Source organism: Mus caroli, unplaced genomic scaffold, assembly GCF_978045245.1.
Source record: "Mus caroli unplaced genomic scaffold, Mus_caroli_1 scaffold_4, whole genome shotgun sequence".
NCBI lineage: Eukaryota > Metazoa > Chordata > Mammalia > Rodentia > Muridae > Mus > Mus caroli.
This window is the reverse complement of record NW_028227259.1, coordinates 915,473-935,117: the sequence shown is the minus strand read 5'-3', so window position 1 is coordinate 935,117 and position 19,645 is coordinate 915,473. Positions and strand designations below refer to the sequence as shown.

The following is a 19,645-nucleotide window of genomic DNA, read 5'->3' as shown; positions in this document are numbered from 1 at the left end:
TTTTACAAGGTATCTAAAGGGAATCTAGAGAACAAAGGAGTAATGTAAAGATACTGACCAAAGTGTCTGGAACTTAGGAAGTTTTTATGGCTCAATTCAACTTTGATCAACTAAAAGAAATGTAAGTCTTAAAACATGAGAAAAAGGATGGCATAAGAAGAACGAAAGGGAGACATTAGGAGAAAGAATTCTGAGTTCATAATTTGGTCAGAAGGTAACTCACTGCTAAATAATGCATCAAGAACCCAGGGCTCAGTTCCCAGCACCAGGTAAACAACCAAACCAAATAACAGCACAAAACTCAGAAATTAACTCATTAAAAAAATAAAGCTTCCACTGAATACGTTATATAATGTTGTAAGATATAAATAATCAGCTTAAGATAACAATCAATAAGATTAGGATGCTTTAGTATATTTTAAAGATCATTTTATTTTATGTGTATGGGTGTTTTGCCTGCATACATCTATGCATCGCTGTGTGCAGTGCTCTTGGAACTGGGCCCTGTGAATAGAACCTGGGTTATCTGGGAGCAGCCAGTGCTCTTAACCTCCTGAAACATCTCTCTGACACTTCAAACTTTTAAAGAGCAGAACAGTACACTCTTTAAAAACGACTGGAAAAGAGAGATGGTGCATCTCTAGTCCAAGACAATTAAAAAAAACCAATTTGAATTGAAGTTTGAATAGAACAGAACTGAACAAAGTGAAATGATTTTAGGCTTGGGAAAAGGAGCACGTAATACAAGGACTCGGGAGTATACAAAGCACATGGCAGGAATACCGAGTCAGCCTCTGCTTAACACCAAACGTACACTCACGACAGGAATTTGCTGTGTGGAAATAGGGGTTGTAGGGAAGAAGGGAAAGAGAAATTTGGTTTGGGGGGAATAACATACTAAAAATTATTTGATTGGACTTCAACATCTGCTTTCTTTCCCTTCACACACCCTGTGGTTTTTCCCCTATTCTGAACTGGCCACTTGTATCCTACCCTTTCTTAGTCATGTCACTTCACAGTGTGTGTAAGGTCTTTTCTTCTTACCCATTCTGTTCAGGTCAAATCCATTATTACTCTGAAGAAAGATACCTGTGCCTTCCTAATACATTAATAAATAAAAATTAGCATTTTATTTTTTGTTTTTTAAGAGGCTTATCTCATTTTGCTCCATTTCATCTTCCTTTATGTATTCCTGTTCACCTTGGGAGTCCCCCAGAATGGTGTTACTATATTTTTAAAAGTGATTTATGCTCCAAAAAGAAGGGATTAAATTGTTTATTAGCAACTAAAAATGCATAACAATACTGAGGAAGAAGTCAAAGTCTAGAATGTTTATCTGAAAATATGTAAAATGTAAAATATGTAACTGAGCATAACTATTGCTAAGCCTGGAAGAATATATATTCTTTGACAAAAGTTAGAGAATAATATCTATCCTACAAATACTAAGTTCCATTTAGAAAAACATCCTTACAGGAAAAGACAGGAGAGAATGTGAAAGAGAACAGTTCAAACAGTTACAAAAGTAACTAAATCAAACCTGAGTTCTGAATTACTTTTAAACTTTTCTTATTCAATTATTTAATATAGTTGTCATAACAAATTATGAGGTAGGGAGAGCTAATTGTATCAAAAGGATTAGAAAAGTGATGTTTGAATCAGTTGTGTAATTTACCCATAATTTCATGACTATGAGCCAGTGAGAACCTGGTTTTCTGAATTCCATAGACTAGACTAAAGAACAAAGGCTAACAACAACAACAGCAATGTAATATTCAATAATAGTAATGATAAGGCAAGCCCTTTCAAATCCAATTTGGCCTGAGAACAAAGGAGGAGGATAGAGATTTTGGAAGTTTATAACATGGTCTGAAACAGACTGAAGGAAGAAAATGGAAGGAGAACAGAAATGAGATTACATCTACTAGCTAGGGAGAATAGAGACTTGTAATACTGTAAAACAGTATTTTTATTAAATTATTAATAAGACTTATTTTAGAAAATATGGCATTTTTTATAAGCTATTATTTTATACATAGTATGTTTTGGGTATTGATAAACAAATTTTCACTTTGAATTGTAATATGATAAGTATCACTAAATTAATTCTATATACACAAAGGCTCTTTGGGATCTTATAATGTTCAAAGAAAGAGGTTGTCTTCAAACCAAAAAATTAAGAACTACTGATCTAAGCAAAAATTTAAGGATGAGATTGAAAGGGGTAAACATATACTTTAACATTATAAAGACAGGACCAGGAATGGTGGTGTCTGCCTGTAATCCCAGCAATTAGGAGGCAGAGGCAGGAGGATAAAAAGTTCAAGGCCAATCTGACTTTTAAAAAAAAAAAAAAGGACAGGACTAAACAGCCTGAAATAGCCTGTGTCCCTACATATTCCTGCCACTAAGTAGTGACTTACAGTAAGGTTTTTACTGGGTTATTCTTTTTCTTTTGAGACAGGATATCACTATATAGCTCGGGCTGGTATATAGACAAGGCTAGGCTTAACCTTGTATTGACACTACTGCCTCTGCCTCCCAACTGCTAGTGTTATGAGTGTGCACCACCCAGTCAGGACCACACTATTCTTTCTTTAGATTCACAAAATCCAATAATGATCACTAGTTTCAGCTGACAGAAAATTTTATCCAAGGAGAATTTTTTTCTCTCTGTATTCTACTAATGAGAAATTGTAACTAAGAATACTAAAAATTAACAAATTCTAAATGTAGACATCAATTTTTACATTTGAACAATTATTTTTCTTCTTTCCTTTCTTGTCCTCCTGCTTCTTGATATATTAAGCATAAGCCTTACCACTGAGCATATGTCCCACTCCACTCCAGTTCTATTTATTAATCAAAGCCATCACTTATTCAGTACTTACTGTGGGCTCTCAATTACTTTATGTGCATTTTCTATTTTAATCTTAGGAAAGATATTTAAAATTCTATCCTGTTAATATGCAAGCAGGTTATTAGAACCTGACATAATTTAATAAAGGTCAGACCTAAGGAACTAACCCCTGCTTCTGAAACCTTGGTATATTCCAAAACACAGTAAATGTCACACTATACTTTTGTTTTTATGTAATAGGTAGTTCAAAGTTTTACTTTTCTTTTCCTAAAGAAGAAAATAACCCCTATCGAAATAGAAAGCAAGTCAAATATATAAATCTGGGATTCCTACATTAAAGCTCATTGATGTTATCATTTCCAATTCTGCAGCGCATTTTGAGGGTTAAAGTGTATTCTACACCGTTTTGGCTCTAGGAAATGTTTCTACTAGGGTAATTATTAGTTATGTGAGGGAAATCTACTAGATCAGCTAACGACAATTTAGGGTAGCTTGTTCTAAATATAAGTATAAGAATTCCTCAGAATGAGAAGCATAAGGACTCATTTAAGCTTCTTGGTTTACCCCTGCTCTGGGGATAAAACCTCAGATCTCAAGTACACTGATTAAGTGTTCTGCCACTCAACTGTACTTCTATCAAGAGCACATTTACAGATGAAATAGAAAAAATTATAGAGAAACAGGAAAGGCATATATATTAAATATAACCATTACACAATTTAATACAAATATTAGAATCCGAGAAATGAAAACTGAACTGGAAAGAACTTTAGAATGGTCTACTTACTTACAATTTGTTACTCTCGGCGGTGCTGAAGGATGAACCTAGGACTTATGGCTTCTAACAAGCTTTTTCTCAATCCTAATTGCTACAATTTACTTTAGATAAATAAAACTGACACTTAGAGAGGTGAGGTTCCTTGCTCAGTGTGACACTAAGATACTATATATACATAATAAGTAGTTAATAATGTAGTATCGTTGGCATAAGTCAAGATCACTTAAAACAATACATTAAAAGCAATCTTCTCATTAAAAAAATGGAATGACTATGTCTTTTTGAGACAATAATCTATAACAGTTTGTTACTGCTGTGAAATAAGAACTCAGTTCAGCTATGTAGCATTATTATAATTCTATGGAAAGAGTAAGAGTGCCAAAAGGTATACTGTGCAATGAATAGAAAGAACTAATCCCAATTCTGTTCCCACCCTTACATTTGATAAAATAGAAGGTAGTGATTCACAGAATCTTTGACAAAAATGGAGAAGAGACTCAAGGAAAGGTAGTCCAGTGACCAATCCAATTTGGGATCCATCATAAGGGGAGGCTCCAAGGCCTGACACTATTACTGATGTTACATTGTGCTCACAGACAAGAACTGTCCTCCGAGAGGCCCAACAAGCAGCTGACTGAGACAGACACAGATACTTACACCCAACTACTGGACTGAAGTCGGGGACCCCTATGGTTGAATTGGGGAAAAGCTGGAAGAAGTTGAGGAGGAGGGCGACCCCATAGGAAAACCAGCAGTCTCAACTAATTGGGACCCCCTGAGATCCCTCAAACACTGAACCGTCAATGAGGGAGTATACACAAGCTTGTCTGAGGCCCCCTGCCCCCTGACACATATATGGCAGAGGACTGCCTGGTCTGGCCTCAGTGGGAGAAGTTGTGCCTAAGACCCTCGAGAGATGTGAGGCCCCAGGAAGTAGGGAGGAGGGAATGGAGACAGAGGGGAAGAGGAATGAGATGAGGAACTGTGGGAGGGCAAGTCAGGAGAGAGGCAACCACTGGAACTATAAAAAAATAAAAGTAATTTAAAAAATGACAGTATAATCTACATTATGACCTGATGTTTAAATATTTTCAGTTTGAGTTAAACATTATATCTGTAATTTTAAAAATTAATACTATGATTTTATAACTTTACCCTAAAATATTAAAAACACTTTTCCCTTGGTGGGGAGAAGAATCTTTGAAGAAGGATTTGGTAGGCTTCTTGATACCATAAATTCTGAAAGAACTAAATGGATACTTTTCTAGCATGATACAAGGTCACATCCAATGTGTTTAACAAATGTCAATTTTATGGCAAGAATAAACCAATGTAATACAAAACAACAGTATCATAAAGGAGCAATATGGAGCCCCCTGGTTGGCCCTGACATTTACTACCTATTGGCTATCTCACTGTACGGCTTGTAAAGAAGACTGCGAGTGCTCTCCTCAGGGCAGCTCTGGCAGTTCCGAACAGCAGCATATACACAGTAATCAAAAGATCAGAACAGAATACTCAGAAGACAAGCAATGGTACAGATGCTTTCTGGAATGACAACAGTTTTCTGATAAGAAACAATCATATTATGAGTTCAATGTTCCTGAACAGAATAATTTATTTACCAGCATGCATAATGAATGGGTGCCCAGTGGTCATTATCTAGTTGGTTGACTGAAAATCCTTTATCGAGAAGATGGCTTAGCAATTCTGAATCTCCTTCACAGGCATTTCGGTGTAAAGGAAAGTCATCAACCCACTGCCGTTCTCTAACCGTAAAAAAGAAATTAAGAAAATATAAGCACTGTTGAAATTCACACTTCTTCAAAACAAAAGGGACTCACCTATGAGAACCGCCTATTGCCGTGCAGCCAGAGGCAGTGCCCAGACTGCTTCCGTGCTACCTATGCATAGTTTAACATCACATTTGGAAAGGCAATAAGAGTAAAACCAAAACTGTACTTGTCTTCCACAACGCTGCTCATGCTTCGCTGCCATTTTTCCTGTTTGGGAATTTGGATTTTTGAGTAGTCTGGAGCTCCAAGACCAAAGTATGGATTTATTACCACTTTATCTACCTAGAAAAGGCAAAAAAAATTATTATAAAAATTACTTAAAAGCCTCAGATGTTTGACTTTCATACATTGATACTATTTAAATGTTTACAATTACAACCTGTGCATCTTTGTTAGAAAAAATTATATTTAAGATGTCTTTTGAAACCAAAGTCAAAATTCAACTCTTACCCGATTTGTATACTGAAGATCCGATCCAAACAAAGGGTTGTAAATGCAGGTGTCTGCTTTCTCTAGGGCTAACATTTTACTCTTTATTTCTAGTGCACTATAGCCCATATGTAGTGAGTTGTCTATCTGGCCTAATTCAGCAGCATACGCAGGATTTATGACATTTGTCTTTATCCGTTCAAGGGGAGAAGGTCGGAATAAAGCTGGAATAAAGTGAGACTGCGCATGACGTTCATCTAACCACCTGCAGACGTGGACAGAGAGGCAGAGGCCTGTGCTCAAAGGTGAAGATGACAAAGGAAATCTACTGTAGAACTCTGACATGTGACACCTTCTAAAACTATATTCAATAAATTTACTATTGATATTTTATAAATATATTCAGAATTTATGGTCTCAAGAAGCCTACTAAATTCTTCTTCAGAGAATCTTTTCCCCCTGCTCAGGGAAAAATAATGTATTTTTCATTTATAAATGGTATAAATATTTTTATTATATTTTATTAATTTATATTATAAATATAAATGGTATAAATATCCTTATAAATATTATAAATATTTTTAGTGTTAAGTACTTAACAAATGCTTTGTCAATAGACACAGCAGCTATTCTAAAATGTCTGCCACTATAATCATAAAAACACCTTTAAAGAGTAGAAAGTACTTCTACAACTGGGCTTCCTGGAATGTGACACTACACAAAAGACCGACCATGACAGTCCACTGGAAAGAGTAACTACCATGCCGAGTTTTCTAACAGAAGAATTATCCTGAATGCTGGCAAGTGGTTATTACTCTTCAAAGAAAAATTAACATACTGTAAAGAAGGAAGGAGTCTTAGTTGGGGGGTTCATCCTTATAACTAAAAGTTGACCATTGTTTGTTTTATTGTTTTTTTTTTGTTTTTTTTAGATTTATTATTTTCTGTATATGAGTACACCATTGCTCTCTTCAGACACACCAGAAGAGGGCATCAAACCCCACTGTAGATGGTTGTGAGCCACCATGTGGTTGCTAGGAATTATCTCAGGACCTCTGGAAGAGCAGTCAGTGCTCTTAAACACTGAGTCATCTTTCCAGTCCTAAAGATTTGTTTTTATTTTTGTTTTTTTTTTAAGATTTACTTTATTTGACCATTTTAATGTACTAGATTATTTTCATTAATTTTTTTTCCCAGAAGTGAATCTCAAATTAATTTCATGATTATGATTGATGAAAATATTCTGAATGCATTTCTTACTTATCCAAGGCTATTAACATCCTTGCTGTAAGTGTTGCAAAGTGAGTACTGGATTCACTACAAACTCTCATAATATCTTGTAAGCAGTAAAAAATTGGGCATCCGGGAGTATATGCATATTTAGTATTATCTGAAAAAGAAAAATGAAATTACCCCATTATATAAGTTTACAAATACACTTTCTTCATATAGAACAAATTCTCACAATTTGAAAAATATAACAAATTGTTCTGTATTTGGAATTATGAGACCTAGAATCAAGTGGAAGCCAGTTCTGTAACTTGTCTACTTTGATAAACGCATAATTTTAAATTTTATTTAGTGTTTGTGTGTAGGTCAGGGAATAACTTTTGGGAGTTGGTTCTTATCTGCTACCTTGTTGATACAATGTGCATCAGACACTAGGATAGTTGGTCCATGAGTTTTGGTTCATTCATTCTACTGTCTCCATCTCTCACCTCACAGTTGGAATGCTGGGATTCCAGAGGCTTATTGGCTATTTTATGTAGGTTCCAAGAATCAAACACTGGGTATCAGGATTGTACTGAGAGCACTTTTAATCACTAAGCCAGCCCACTGGCACCAGCATTTATATAATCTTCTTCAATAATGTTATAAAATCTGTTAAGGTTTCCAACATCATTTGAAAGGCCAGACTTTTTAAGCTTGAGAATGCTTAGAAAAATGAATCCTGTATGCTATGCTGGCCAACAAAATAACATAAACACATGAAGCAGCAGCAGGCTGATGGATGGATGTCTGTGGCAAGTCATTAACTTTTAATCGAAGTATTACTAACTCATGTGAGGCCAACACTCTACAGTTGTAAAGAAACGTCATATCAAATACCTCAATGAAATCTTTCTATACTATGAATCAAGTAAGAGCAAGGAATAATATTTTCTCTATATAAATATAATTAAATCTTAAAGATTAATTCAAAGTCTCAAAATTAATTATAGGATCTGCTCTGAAAATCAAAATTGCCTTCTATTATTCTAAGATTTCAAAAGCTCAATTTAAAATTCTTTAGTAGATCTGTTCTATACGTGTTTTAAATATTATTAGGCAGAATAATTTAGAACTATAATTAGCATTTTCTGGCATCATTGTAAGTTATATCGATTTCTGGCATATCCTTTGAAAATTTGCTTTATGACCAGAATACTTTTTAATTTTAATTTTATTTTATGTATATGAATATTTTGCTTGCAAGTATGTCTGTCTAGCCATGTGTATGCCTGGTTCCCCTAGAAACCAGAAGACAGTGTTGGATCCCCTGAAATTGGAGCTACTGATGGCTGTGAGCCATTGTTTGGAAGATGGGTACTAACCCTGGGGCTTCTGGAAGCCCAGTCACTGTTTCTAACTACTTAACTATGCATTCTCTAGCTTCCTATCCTGAATATATTTAATTTCAATTATTTCTCTTGTCACATCGACATCTTAAAAATAAAAATGAAAACAATACGAATTAGCTGAGAAGCCTATATATTACCAGGGGAAATATTTGACATTGTTTTCTTCTGTCAACTTAAAAACATGTATAACAATATTACAATGTTAAGTATAAATGTACATTCCTACGTGCTTCAACAAACTTCCAATTTACATTGAAAACACCTACGAATCTGTAAAGTGAATTTAGATCACCTTTGACAACTGATGGCACAATAAACAGTGCTGCTTCTCTGCCTGTCTTCTCTCCGTCCAGAGGAAACTTCCTCATCAGCACCACTCGTTTCCCTAATAACAACAACACCCAACAAACAGGGCAAAGATCAAAGTAAAACAATAGTTTTTGCTTGATTTCTTTTTTGCTTTGTTGAAATTAAGTACCTCATTGTAGTCCAGGTCTGAGTTCCCCATGTAGCCCAAGCTAGCCTTTAACTCATGGTCCTGCTGCCTCAGCCTCCTAAGTGTAGCAATTACATGAGCAAACTATCATACCTGGCTTAACATAGAAGACATTTAAATCGTACAAATTATCTTCAAGATTAGAAACCAAGATTTTAGAGGTTGTCGAGACCCCTCATTGGCATAACACTTGTCTAATACGAACAAGGGTCTAAGTCTGATCTCTAGTATCACAAAAATAAATAAATTTTAAAAATTAAAGATTAAAAATATGTATAAAAATACCAAAGAAAATAATGATTTTAGAAAAGAAACTCAAATATATAAAAGGCAGCTATATATTATATTATATTATATTATATCATATTATTATTATATGCACTAATAAAAACTGGTAATTCTGGCAGTTGGGGAGATGACTCCATGGGTAAAGTATTTGCTGTGCAAGTTTTAGAACCTGAGTTCAAATCTTCCAAGCCAGATAAATCTGGGCACAACAGTGTGTGCCTATAATCCCACTGCTGGACAAGCAATAGGTAGATGTAGATAGGAGAATTAAGGTGAAGCCAAGTAGCCTGGTGTACGGAAGTGCTAACAATAAAGAAATCTCTTATCCCACAAGGTGGAAGGCAAGGACAGACACTCAAGGCTGTCCTCTCTCTGAGCCATGATCCAAGTATGACCTGCACTTACACAAAAGACCACATAGGCATGCATCCATACACTAAGTACATTCAGAGTTTTAAATTAAAAAATAAAAAATACATGTTGGTAAATTTTGATACTACAGGATCAACATATAGACAAACTAATAGATTCAGGGTCATATTTTAATGTCCTAGAAACTTCCTATGAGCTGAAGCTAGAGGGAGTTGTGAGCCTCCATGTGGATGCAGGAACTTGAACCCAGTCCTCTGTGAGAGCAGCCAATGCTCTTAACCACTGAGCCATCTCTGGAGCCCCTGAATACTTTCCTTTTAAAGACTCCTACTGTATATACACAGCTTATAACTGTTATACCTTCTGAGACCAAAGTCTGTGAAAATAAGTTATTTTTCAATAACTTGTACTAACTGAACATTATCTAATATTTTAAATGGGCTTCAACCTTTCAGAATTAATACTCCCCTCCCCCTTTGTTTTTTTAAGACAGGATTTCTCTGTGTTGCCCTGGCTGTCCTGGAACTCCCTCTGGAGACTAGGCTGACCTTAAACTCACAGAGATCCATCTGCCCCAGCTGAGCTTAATAAGTTTGTAATATTTTTCGTTGTTTTTCTTTTTTCTTTCTTCTTTTTTTTTTTTTTTAATTTTCAAAAAATGTTTTAAAGGATCTTCCTTCTATGAACAAAACGACAAGAAAACTATTACCTTGTTAACTTAAAGATTTTTGGTTTTCTGGGTTTTTTGTTTTTTTGCTAATTAATCCATGAATATGTTTCCGTTAGCCATAAGAGAGGCTTATGGTTAGTTTCTTCTGTTTGGTATTAGCACAAACATAATTATCTACAAAATTACATTGCTAGCAAAAGTTATCTGTAGCAAGAAAAGCATAAGTTAAGAGCATTGGCTGCTCTCACAGAGGACTGGGTTCAAGTTCCTGCATCCACATGGAGGCTCACAACTCCCTCTAGCTTCAGCTCATAGGAAGTTTCTAGGACATTAAAATATGACCCTGAATCTATTAGTTTGTCTTTAGTCTTTCCATTAAATAAATCCCTAACACTGCATCTTCTTAAATGTTTGGGTTCTATAGAAATTCCTTATCACTGGGAACAGAGGATCAGTGCAGAGTGGTGGAGGGGCGAAACTGGAACAGTGAACATGATAAAGTATGTAACAAATACTGGAAAATTGTGTAAGTGAATCTAAGGTACTTCTTGAAAGATCTGGGCTATAGTTTAACAACTTCCTGAGGTTTTCATACTCTTTTAAATGGAAAGGAAGAAGGAAATTGATTTTAAAATATTTTAAAATGTTTTTTTTTTCCCCTGAGCCAGACAGAGCAGCATAGTTTTTAATCTCAACAGAACTCAGGAAGCAGAGGCAAAAGCAGACAGACCTCTGCAAATTCAAGGCCAGCCTGGTCTTCATAATGAGTTCCAGGACAGCTAGGGTTACACAGTGAGACTCTTGTCTCAAAACAACATAAACAAAGCAAAAAAATCCTCTAGCACCCCAAACCCACAATTTTTTTTTCTTGTATTGAAAACCAAATTGTTAGGTGTAGGGAAAGAGATGTTTCCTACCTTTAATCCCCTGGTTTGCAGGAGAAATTGGTTTGGTAGTTTCTACTACATAGTCCAATATGCCTTGTGCTATTTCACTGTTGCTTTGAAGTTTAGTTTCCAGCAAAACTTTCTTTCGCTTTTTTTTCTGTCCTTCAATGGGAACTTCATGCAATAAAATCTTAGATGAGAAAATGACATTAATACAAAGTTTAAAATATACTTTCCATAGAATATTATTATTAGGTGCATATTATAGAATAATCTATGGAGCTTTAAAATAACCCTAATGCTAGTCTCCTCTCTGGACCTATTAAATCATAGTGAGCTACTAGCACTAGTAGTTTTCCAAGTCAATCGATAGTGCAAACAAGATTGGAAAATGGCTTTGGATAACATTACAAAAGCAATTTAAGCAAAATGTAGAAATTAGATTGAGTAAATTAATTTTTTTCATTAAGTTTTTAATTTTTGAGTTACTCCATAAATTATACAAAGATCTAAGTAAGTAAATAAACATAAGAAAATCATGACTTTGTCTTTCTCTGATTCTTTCATTTGTAAGGCAGGGTCTCATGCACACCCAGGCAGGCCTCAATCTCCCTAGGTAGCCAAAGACCACTCCGACTGGTTTTATGCAGTGCTGAGAATCAAACTCAGACATTTATGTCAGCCAAGCACTCTGTCAACTGCTTTACGTCTCAGCCCCCAAATAACTTTCTAATCTAATAACCTACACACGTAAATGAACACCAAATTAGGAAAGGCACACAGTAGAAAAAATGCAAGTGTATAGAAAACTATATTAACTAGCTTATTAATAACAATTAGAGCATATGTTCATAATGCTTTATATGTAAATGGTAGTACAGAATGACATTCAATAGTAGGAATTAAATGTTATTAAATCTTCTCACTTCATAGGACTTAGCTCTATACTCCCGGGAGTTGAGACTGGCAGTATTCTTTGGACGAATAACTGCAACGTAAGCATCTTCGATGTTTTCTGGATTTCCCATTGCTTTATAAAACAAACAAAAAGTTCCTTGGAAGAGGAAATGACATAACTGGTGGCAAAGTAAAGAAACAAAACAAAAACAAAAATTACATCCTAGTCCAACAACTTTTATTTTCTAATATTTACTTTGAAATAAATTATAAAATGTTGACTTTTATGTCTTACAATATATAATCCCTAAAAGGCAAGCAAGAAATGACTTTAATTTTATCTTCATCATCAAGAATCAAGAATTTGAGGCTTAAAAAGGTGGTACAATTATAAAATATCTTATAAAGTAAACAATGACTTGAAATAGTGGTTCAGAATAATGCACTCTTATTTCCTACACATTATACAAACAAATGTGAAGTTTAGAATCTGGGAGTAGCTGGCTACTTTATACCTACTGACACTCTATAGCTTTCAGAAAAAAAAAAAAAAAAAAATTGACTTAATCATTTGGATGACCTCACCTAGGCTCTATAACCTTTGGAGATGTTCATTGTAGATTGAAACCAGTTGGTCAGTTGACAAAAAGAAATCCTTTCTGTCTGTGTTATCAAACTTCTAGATAATCCAAAGTTGTTCTTTAAAATATATTCAATATATTGATGAATGTAATCCTCCCTATCTCCCCAAAACTATTTTTAAGTCTTCATTGAGCAATTTTGGAAAAAGTAACTGAATTTCAGCTGTGTACGTGACTGCTGAATGTTCTCTTTGTCAGTGCAATTACTTCTTCACAGCTATACTAAAACGTTTCTCTTGGATTGAATATGTTCATCTTTTTGACCTTTAAAGGTTCTCGGAGTTATATGCCAGTAAGTTTCGAAAAGAACATCAACCATAGAGTTTCTTTTCTAGTTACATTGACATGAACTCTCTTCAATTTTTTAAAAGGTCCATTAGGCAGTAAAATGGTTTTTTCATATTTAATGAGTCCCTTACTGCTTCAACTCCTAGGAGAGAAAAAAGAGAAAAAGAGCACTTTCAAGAAAGGGCTGAACATGTTCCTTGAGAGGATACACATTTTTATTCTGTTTTCTCAGAGGCAACTGATGTCACTCTGATACCCTGACTCACTTCCCTAAAATTTAAAAATGCCTTATTTTTGAAAGTTTCATTAAAATGAAATTCTTTTTAAAATTCAATAACTTCTGGCATTTTAAATAAAATTTAGTCTAAAAGCTTAACAAGTATTATTTCACAAACATTTGTCTTAATAAAACGTTTTTTTAGTTACAAAGTTTTCACTGACTTTGTACCAAAGAAACTAAAGGTATTTCTTTTTTTCAATTATTTAATTTATTTAGTTATGTTACATCTCAACTAAGGTTTCCCCTCCCTCCTCTCCCCCAAGACTCTCCTTTTCTCTTCAGAAAAGGGGAGGGAGACATCCCAAGGCTATCAACCAGCCTTCAAGTCAAGTTTCAGTAAGATTAGGTGCATCTTCTCCTACTGAGCTGGAAGAGGCAGCCTAGTTAGGGGAGGGTCCCAAAGCCAGGCAACAGAGACAGGAACAGCAACAGGCAACAGAGACAGGAACAGCCGAAACTAAAGGTTTTTCCTTGAAGAAGCTTGAATGAAACATTAGGATGACGACATTTCATCTTGTTTAAAGTTTTGAGGATAGTTCATGGAATTTTTTTTTAGATAAAAAATTTTTAATAAGAACATTCTAAAAACCCACTACATGCAAAAGGGCTGCCTATAGAAAAAAAAAAAAGAGGCTTTTCTTAAAACTTCCTGTTTAGCAACTGCTTTTCATCTCAGATTAACACCGACTAAAACATAATAAACTATAAACAAGACATATACATACGTATGAATGCTTTAAAAACTGCAAACCTCTTAAAAAGACACTGTATTATAGACACTATACAAAGAACATGGCAACTATAGAAAACAATGCTTCCTATAAAGTACCTAAAGGGAGAAACTAAGTAGTTAACTTTCTGCACAGAATTTAAAGTAAACCAATTCTTATCTCAATCAATTCATAAGAAAAGTCTATTAACAAAGTGTTTCATTTGTGAATACTCATATATTTTAAATACTCATATTTTAAATATATAAAACAAACTTAACTGCTAGCAACATATATGCAAAAATGCTTAAAATTTTATTTTTAAAAAGTATTTGTACTGGAGCACTTAAAATAGTCTTCCAATGACATAAAAGGAAACAAAGGTTGAAGCCAGGAAAACAACAAAAGCTACCAGCGATGAAGGTAAAGCTGGTGCAACTGAAACCGATAGGAAGAGAGAACTAGTCAAAAAAAATAAAAATAAATAAAGCCATTGCTAATATGCTATATGGCTCACTGCACTGGAGAAAATGCTCAGGCATGAATGATATGCTGACTAAAAAATGAGGACTTATGTAAGTGGAGATGGTTCATAACTGGGAGGGCTGTCTGCGATTTTTTAAAAATATGTAGGGATATTGTTGATTTTCATTATGATTAACAAAGGAGAGGCATACAATTTTCACTTAGTGCCCACATCAGGGGTAATTACTCCTTTGTGGGTCAGTGAGTCTGTCTGCAATAAAGACACGCTAAGTTCCCTGAGAGAGCAGGACAGGAATGGAGCTGAAATCTTGAGGTTGGCCAGCCACATCAAGGCTTCTGGTGAAGTTACAAACACCGAGGGGAGGAGAGAGCAGAGAGTGCAAGCCAAAAGGAGATATAAAGGAAGAACTCGGATAGATGGGAGAAGACAAGCTACAATCGATAAGCTGTCACTGTCCTGGCAATGACAACACTGCCTGGGAAGTCTTTCCCTTGGCACCACCCACCAGTGCTCCCCTACCGGGAAAAAGGCAAAGCTGCTTTTGCTCCAAAAGTTCCCACCCAAGAGACGCCGGTGACTTCTCGGTACCGGCGTGCAAGAAACAACACGCCTTGATGCAGAGCCTCCTGGGCGAGCTTCGGTGCTCCTGCCGTTGGCTCCAGCCGGAGTCTGGCTCTTCTTGCCTTGCTTTCCTTGTTTCCGCCAAGGAAACGGGAAAGACTCACCCGGGCGGGCGGCGGATCCTCTCCCGAGCCGCTACATCCAAGTCAGAGGGTGGGGCGGCAGCCGAAGGTTGGCGGAGCCAGCCCGTCACCGTTTTCTCATTCCTTCTGCCTATCTAGGAGGCCCACCCCAACTTCCTGTGGCAGGAAGCCCCTGGATTGTCACCAGAAGCCGCCCCGCGAGTTCGGGTCTCAGGGCACCTGTTTCCCCACCGTCCTTCCTCTCCCTCGGACCCAGGAACCCTTCAGCCTCTCCACCAGCTTCGGGTTCCCAAAGGCCTCAGCTCGCCATCCCGCCGCTACCGGCGCCGGGCAATAACTTCCGGGGTTACGCCCCCAAGGCCGCTTCAGGTTTGCGGCTGAAAAAGCTTCCGGGTCGGCCCGCGGGGAGCTGCCGTTCGTGCCGGTCCGTGGTACTTCGCGCGGCGGCCGCAGCTGTCTGGGAGCGGGCGGCCGTGAGCTCGCAGGGTTTGGCGGCAGCCGAGCCCGACGCTAGCTATAGCAAGGACGGGGGTCGGGGGAGGGAGGTCGGCCTCCGCGGCTGCGTGCGCACGCGGCACGACCATGCGCTGGACTTGAGCGAGCGGCGGAGGCAGGCGCCACCGCCCCCCTCCTCCATAGCCTGAGAGCGGCGGCGCGCAGCGGGAGAAGATGGGGGGCGCCCGCCCAGTGTGAGCTCGCCGGGCGCGTCGGGCTCGCGCAGCGCTTCCCGCGGGCCTCCAGCGCGCATCCTCCGGCTCCCGCAGCCGCCGCCGGCGGGTGGGTGGGGCGCCGAGTGGACCCGAGAGGTCACCCGCTCGGCGCGAGAGCCAGGTGGCCGCGGCAGAGGAAGACCTGCAGATCTGGGGGGAATCGACGCGAGCCCGGTCCCCGCCGGGAGAAGTAACCGTAAGTCTCTGCTTCGCGGCTCGGCTCTGGCCGAGGCAGTCTCGAGCCTGCCTAGTTCACGCCCTTCCGCGTCTCTTGGCGAGGGTTGCCTGTCGCCCCTTCTCTCCCCGTCCCCGAAGGAGCACAGCATCCTGTCTGCCCTACGGGGTTTCTCGTGCTCGCGAATTTGCAAGCCTCCCGGTTTCCGCGGCGCGTCCCATCCTCCACACACGTCTACATCGCCTTGTCCCTCTGTCCTCAAAAGATTCGTGCCCTCCTTCATTTTCTGTAGAACCCTGGACCTCACAGTCTCCGCAACCCTTGTTGGGACCTGGAAAGCCTTGGATTCCACTAACTCCGTGGACCAGAAATAGTGAGGAGCGACTAGGTTAAAAGTGCTCTGTAGGACTGTCATGGGTGGGGATAGGTGCAGATGGCACCACTGAACCTTTATATGTGTTGCTTTTGCCACCCAAACAAAAGAATGAACGCTCCTCGGTACCCTCATTCCTCTACGTATGTGTGAACTGTTCGTACATTGATGGTTGAGTCGGAGGTAATTGAAGCTAGCGCTGTAATGAAGCATGTCTTGAAGAGTTTTTATTCTCACAAGCGTCATTCTTATGGAACGGCATGTTGAAAAATCTTGCATTGAAACGACCCATTCAGGTTTACTAGTAAATGTGAAGACCGAATGTGAAAACATCTGGAGTTTTAGATAGTGTACTTTGGATGCTGTTAATTTCTTACTGTTTTGATTACTGTTTGACTAAGCTGTTTCTCGGTAAATTTTAGTTTGCATCTTTAGGTTGCTTTTGCAGAACTTATCAGAAATTAGATTAAAATATAATTTTAATTAGACAGTAGCTGTCATGCATTAACTACTTTTCAAGGTACTATAGAAAGCAAATGATAATTCTAAAAATAATGTTCCTCTGTACGGTGTAGGTTCTGTTAATATTCTGTAAACTAAGGTAGTATGGTAACATTGGTGATTTTTTTTTTTCTTGGAAATTATTTCTTTAGGAACAGTAAATATGTTTAGTCACCCCAGCAAGCCGTTTAGCAGTTTACCTTGGGCTGTTTCTCTTTGTAACTTTACACTTCACGGTTTAGTTTGAAGCAAACTCAGAAGATGTAGCTCCCACAGTCCGTCTGGAAATGGACTTTACTTGGCACAGAAGCCCAGCACTGTGCAGACTTGAGTGCATTGTTGAAAGTGTAAAATCAGCTTCTGATGAAGACGCTCTGAGGATTTTCCTCAGGGAATGAGTAGCTGCATGGAACAATCTTTTTTGAAAATTCCACTAGTTTCTTTTATTTTTGGGATAAAGAGGAAAGATAGGAACAACATTTCCTATTTAATTTATTTGTTTCCTCAAAGCTCTGAGAATCTTGAGTTTATGCTATGTCCGAGTCCTGAAATCATGTGTGCAGTCTTATAAAGGGCTATAAACAGGTGCATGCTGAGCCATGGGGATGAAGGTCTGTTAGCCACTCTTACACTCTTGTGGCACCCTCACTTCTGAGACGTGATTGTCTTTCCTCTTCCTCTCCTGGGTGTGCTCACTTGTGAAAGTGGAACACATACATATATTTATACAGCCTGCCTGTAGGTAAAAGATCAAAGTTATTTTCATATATGAGGAAATACAGTTGATGGAAAAGCATGAATAAAGTTTCTCTGATCTCCATGAATGGAGTGAAAAACTTTCCTCAGCGTTTTGAGTAATTTTCTTCCCTTTGAGGGTACATGCATCATTTATCTAGGTTATATTTTTAAGTGTTTCTGTCAGATATTGAGAGTCAGCTCAGAATTGTCTCAGCCAGGAGGAGTTTGTATATCATCCTAAAAATGCTTAGGTATCTAACTAGAGGAACAGTGTGTTAGTCAGGGTTCTCTAGAGTCACAGAACTTATGGATAGTCTCTATATAGTAAAAGAATTTATTGATGACTTACAGTCGGCAGCCCAATTCCCAACAATGGTTCAGTCACAGCTGTGAATGGAAGTCCAAGGATCTAGCAGTTACTCAGTCTCACACGGCAAGCAGGCGAAGGAGCAAGAGCCAGACTCCCTTCTTCCAATGTCCTTATATTGTCTCCAGCAGAAGGTGTAGCCCAGATTAAAGGTGTGTTCCACCACACCTTTAATCCCAGATGAAAGGTGTAGCCCAGATTAAATCTCCTTAAACTAGGAGATTTAATCTTCTGGAATCCATAGCCACTATGTCTCAAGATCTCCATACCAAGATCCAGATAAGGATCTCCAAGCCTCCAGATAAGGGTCACTGGTGAGCCTTCCAATTCTGGATTGTAGTTCATTCCAAATATAGTCAAGTTGACAACCAAGAATAGCCACTACAAACAGTGATGTTTGGACTTTACAGTCTTTTCTTTAAGCTGCCTCTTTACTTTCCTGCTTCTTTCATTACCTCATTTCATTCAACCTTTACTGAATTGTGTGTGAAGATCAGGATTGATGCTCTGTCGCTACAAGAAGAAGTGCATCAAGATTCCCTTTCTTGTTGAATTTACCAAAGTTTGACTGTGATTCTGTCTAAATGTCTTGGAGGATTTTGGTTCTGCAATGAAACTACTTCTTCAGACTTGAAAGTGATTGTATACCCTGTTACTAGAAGGATTCACAGCCCAGTAGCATTTGATACAGTTCAATCTAACGGTTTCTCGGAGCCCCTAGCTTTTCTAGAAGCCTAGCTTATGACTACTAACACTCTTCTCCCTCTGCTTCATTTGTACCATAAACATTTCGTTTATTTTTAAAAATCAAAATCTGTTAAGAGCTTGCTCTTCTTTTGGCCAGTGCACTTTACTAATTCCATGCTTTTCTGTCCTTGATGTCACGGAACAGATCATTATTACTACTTGATTGCTTAAAAGACAGCAACATTTGTCATTTTTTTTCTGTTCTGTCACATGTGTGAGCATACACACACACACACACACACACACACACACTCTTATCTTGAAACTCAGTCTTTCAGTTTCACTTATAGTAAAAATCTTTGATATTATTCAAGTTACTACATGTACACACACATTTGAAATTTATAGTCTTTCAGTTTCACTTGTAGTAAAAATCTTTGATATTACTCAAGTTTCTGAGAATTCCTACTCAACAGAACTATAAATTTGTTTGATGCTTGACCTATAAAGATGAACAAATCAAGATGTTCTTTATCATTGGGATGTAAATGCCCACTGGAAATACATGAAGAAAAAGCCTGTTCAGATGCCTTTTTTAGACTGAAGGTATAGAAGTATGGCCTTCCTTGTTAATGTATCCATTCAGTATGATAAAGGAAGATATATAACTGTTTTAACTGAAATTTCCTTCTGTCTTTGGTCGCAGACTCTGATAGCTGGCCCTCAGGTTTTTTCCTACCAGGAGGTATTGTACATTACATTTTTCAGAATTTTAACAGTGATTTTGAAATGGTTTCAGCTTGCTTGAGTTAGAACTGTTTTGCAGTGGAGAAGATGCTGCTCGTACAAAGAGCTGCTGCTGAGAACCTTTACTCAGATTTCTTCTCTGT

The 19,645-nt window shown here is 37.8% G+C and overlaps 2 protein-coding genes across 7 annotated transcripts in view; one reads left to right on the top strand and one right to left on the bottom strand.

Moving 5' to 3' along the window:
- The window catches only part of Krit1 (KRIT1 ankyrin repeat containing), a 40,333-nt gene extending 24,773 nt beyond the window's left edge, over positions 1–15,560 (bottom strand). For 2 of the 5 annotated variants that reach the window (XM_085836403.1, XM_021161997.3), the window contains exons 1-8: positions 15,226–15,560; positions 12,124–12,273; positions 11,228–11,387; positions 8,777–8,869; positions 7,124–7,253; positions 5,885–6,128; positions 5,601–5,716; positions 5,264–5,407 (exon numbers count right to left, since the gene is read on the bottom strand). In XM_085836403.1, coding sequence (XP_085692529.1) covers positions 5,264–5,407; positions 5,601–5,716; positions 5,885–6,128; positions 7,124–7,253; positions 8,777–8,869; positions 11,228–11,387; positions 12,124–12,225 — 989 coding nt within the window. In that variant the 5' untranslated portion in view covers positions 12,226–12,273; positions 15,226–15,560. Of the gene's footprint in view, positions 1–5,263; positions 5,408–5,600; positions 5,717–5,884; positions 6,129–7,123; positions 7,254–8,776; positions 8,870–11,227; positions 11,388–12,123; positions 12,274–12,679; positions 13,166–15,019; positions 15,191–15,225 lie in introns of those variants that run through there. The other 3 variants (XM_085836402.1, XM_029477843.2, XM_029477842.2) reach the window with 3 other exon arrangements.
- A 137-nt stretch (positions 15,561–15,697) lies between these two features.
- Positions 15,698–19,645, top strand: part of Ankib1 (ankyrin repeat and IBR domain containing 1) — a 102,366-nt gene continuing 98,418 nt past the window's right edge. For both annotated transcript variants that reach the window (XM_021162020.3, XM_021162019.3), the window contains exon 1: positions 15,698–16,110. The gene's annotated coding sequence lies outside the window, so the exon portion shown is untranslated. The remainder of the gene's footprint in view (positions 16,111–19,645) is intronic.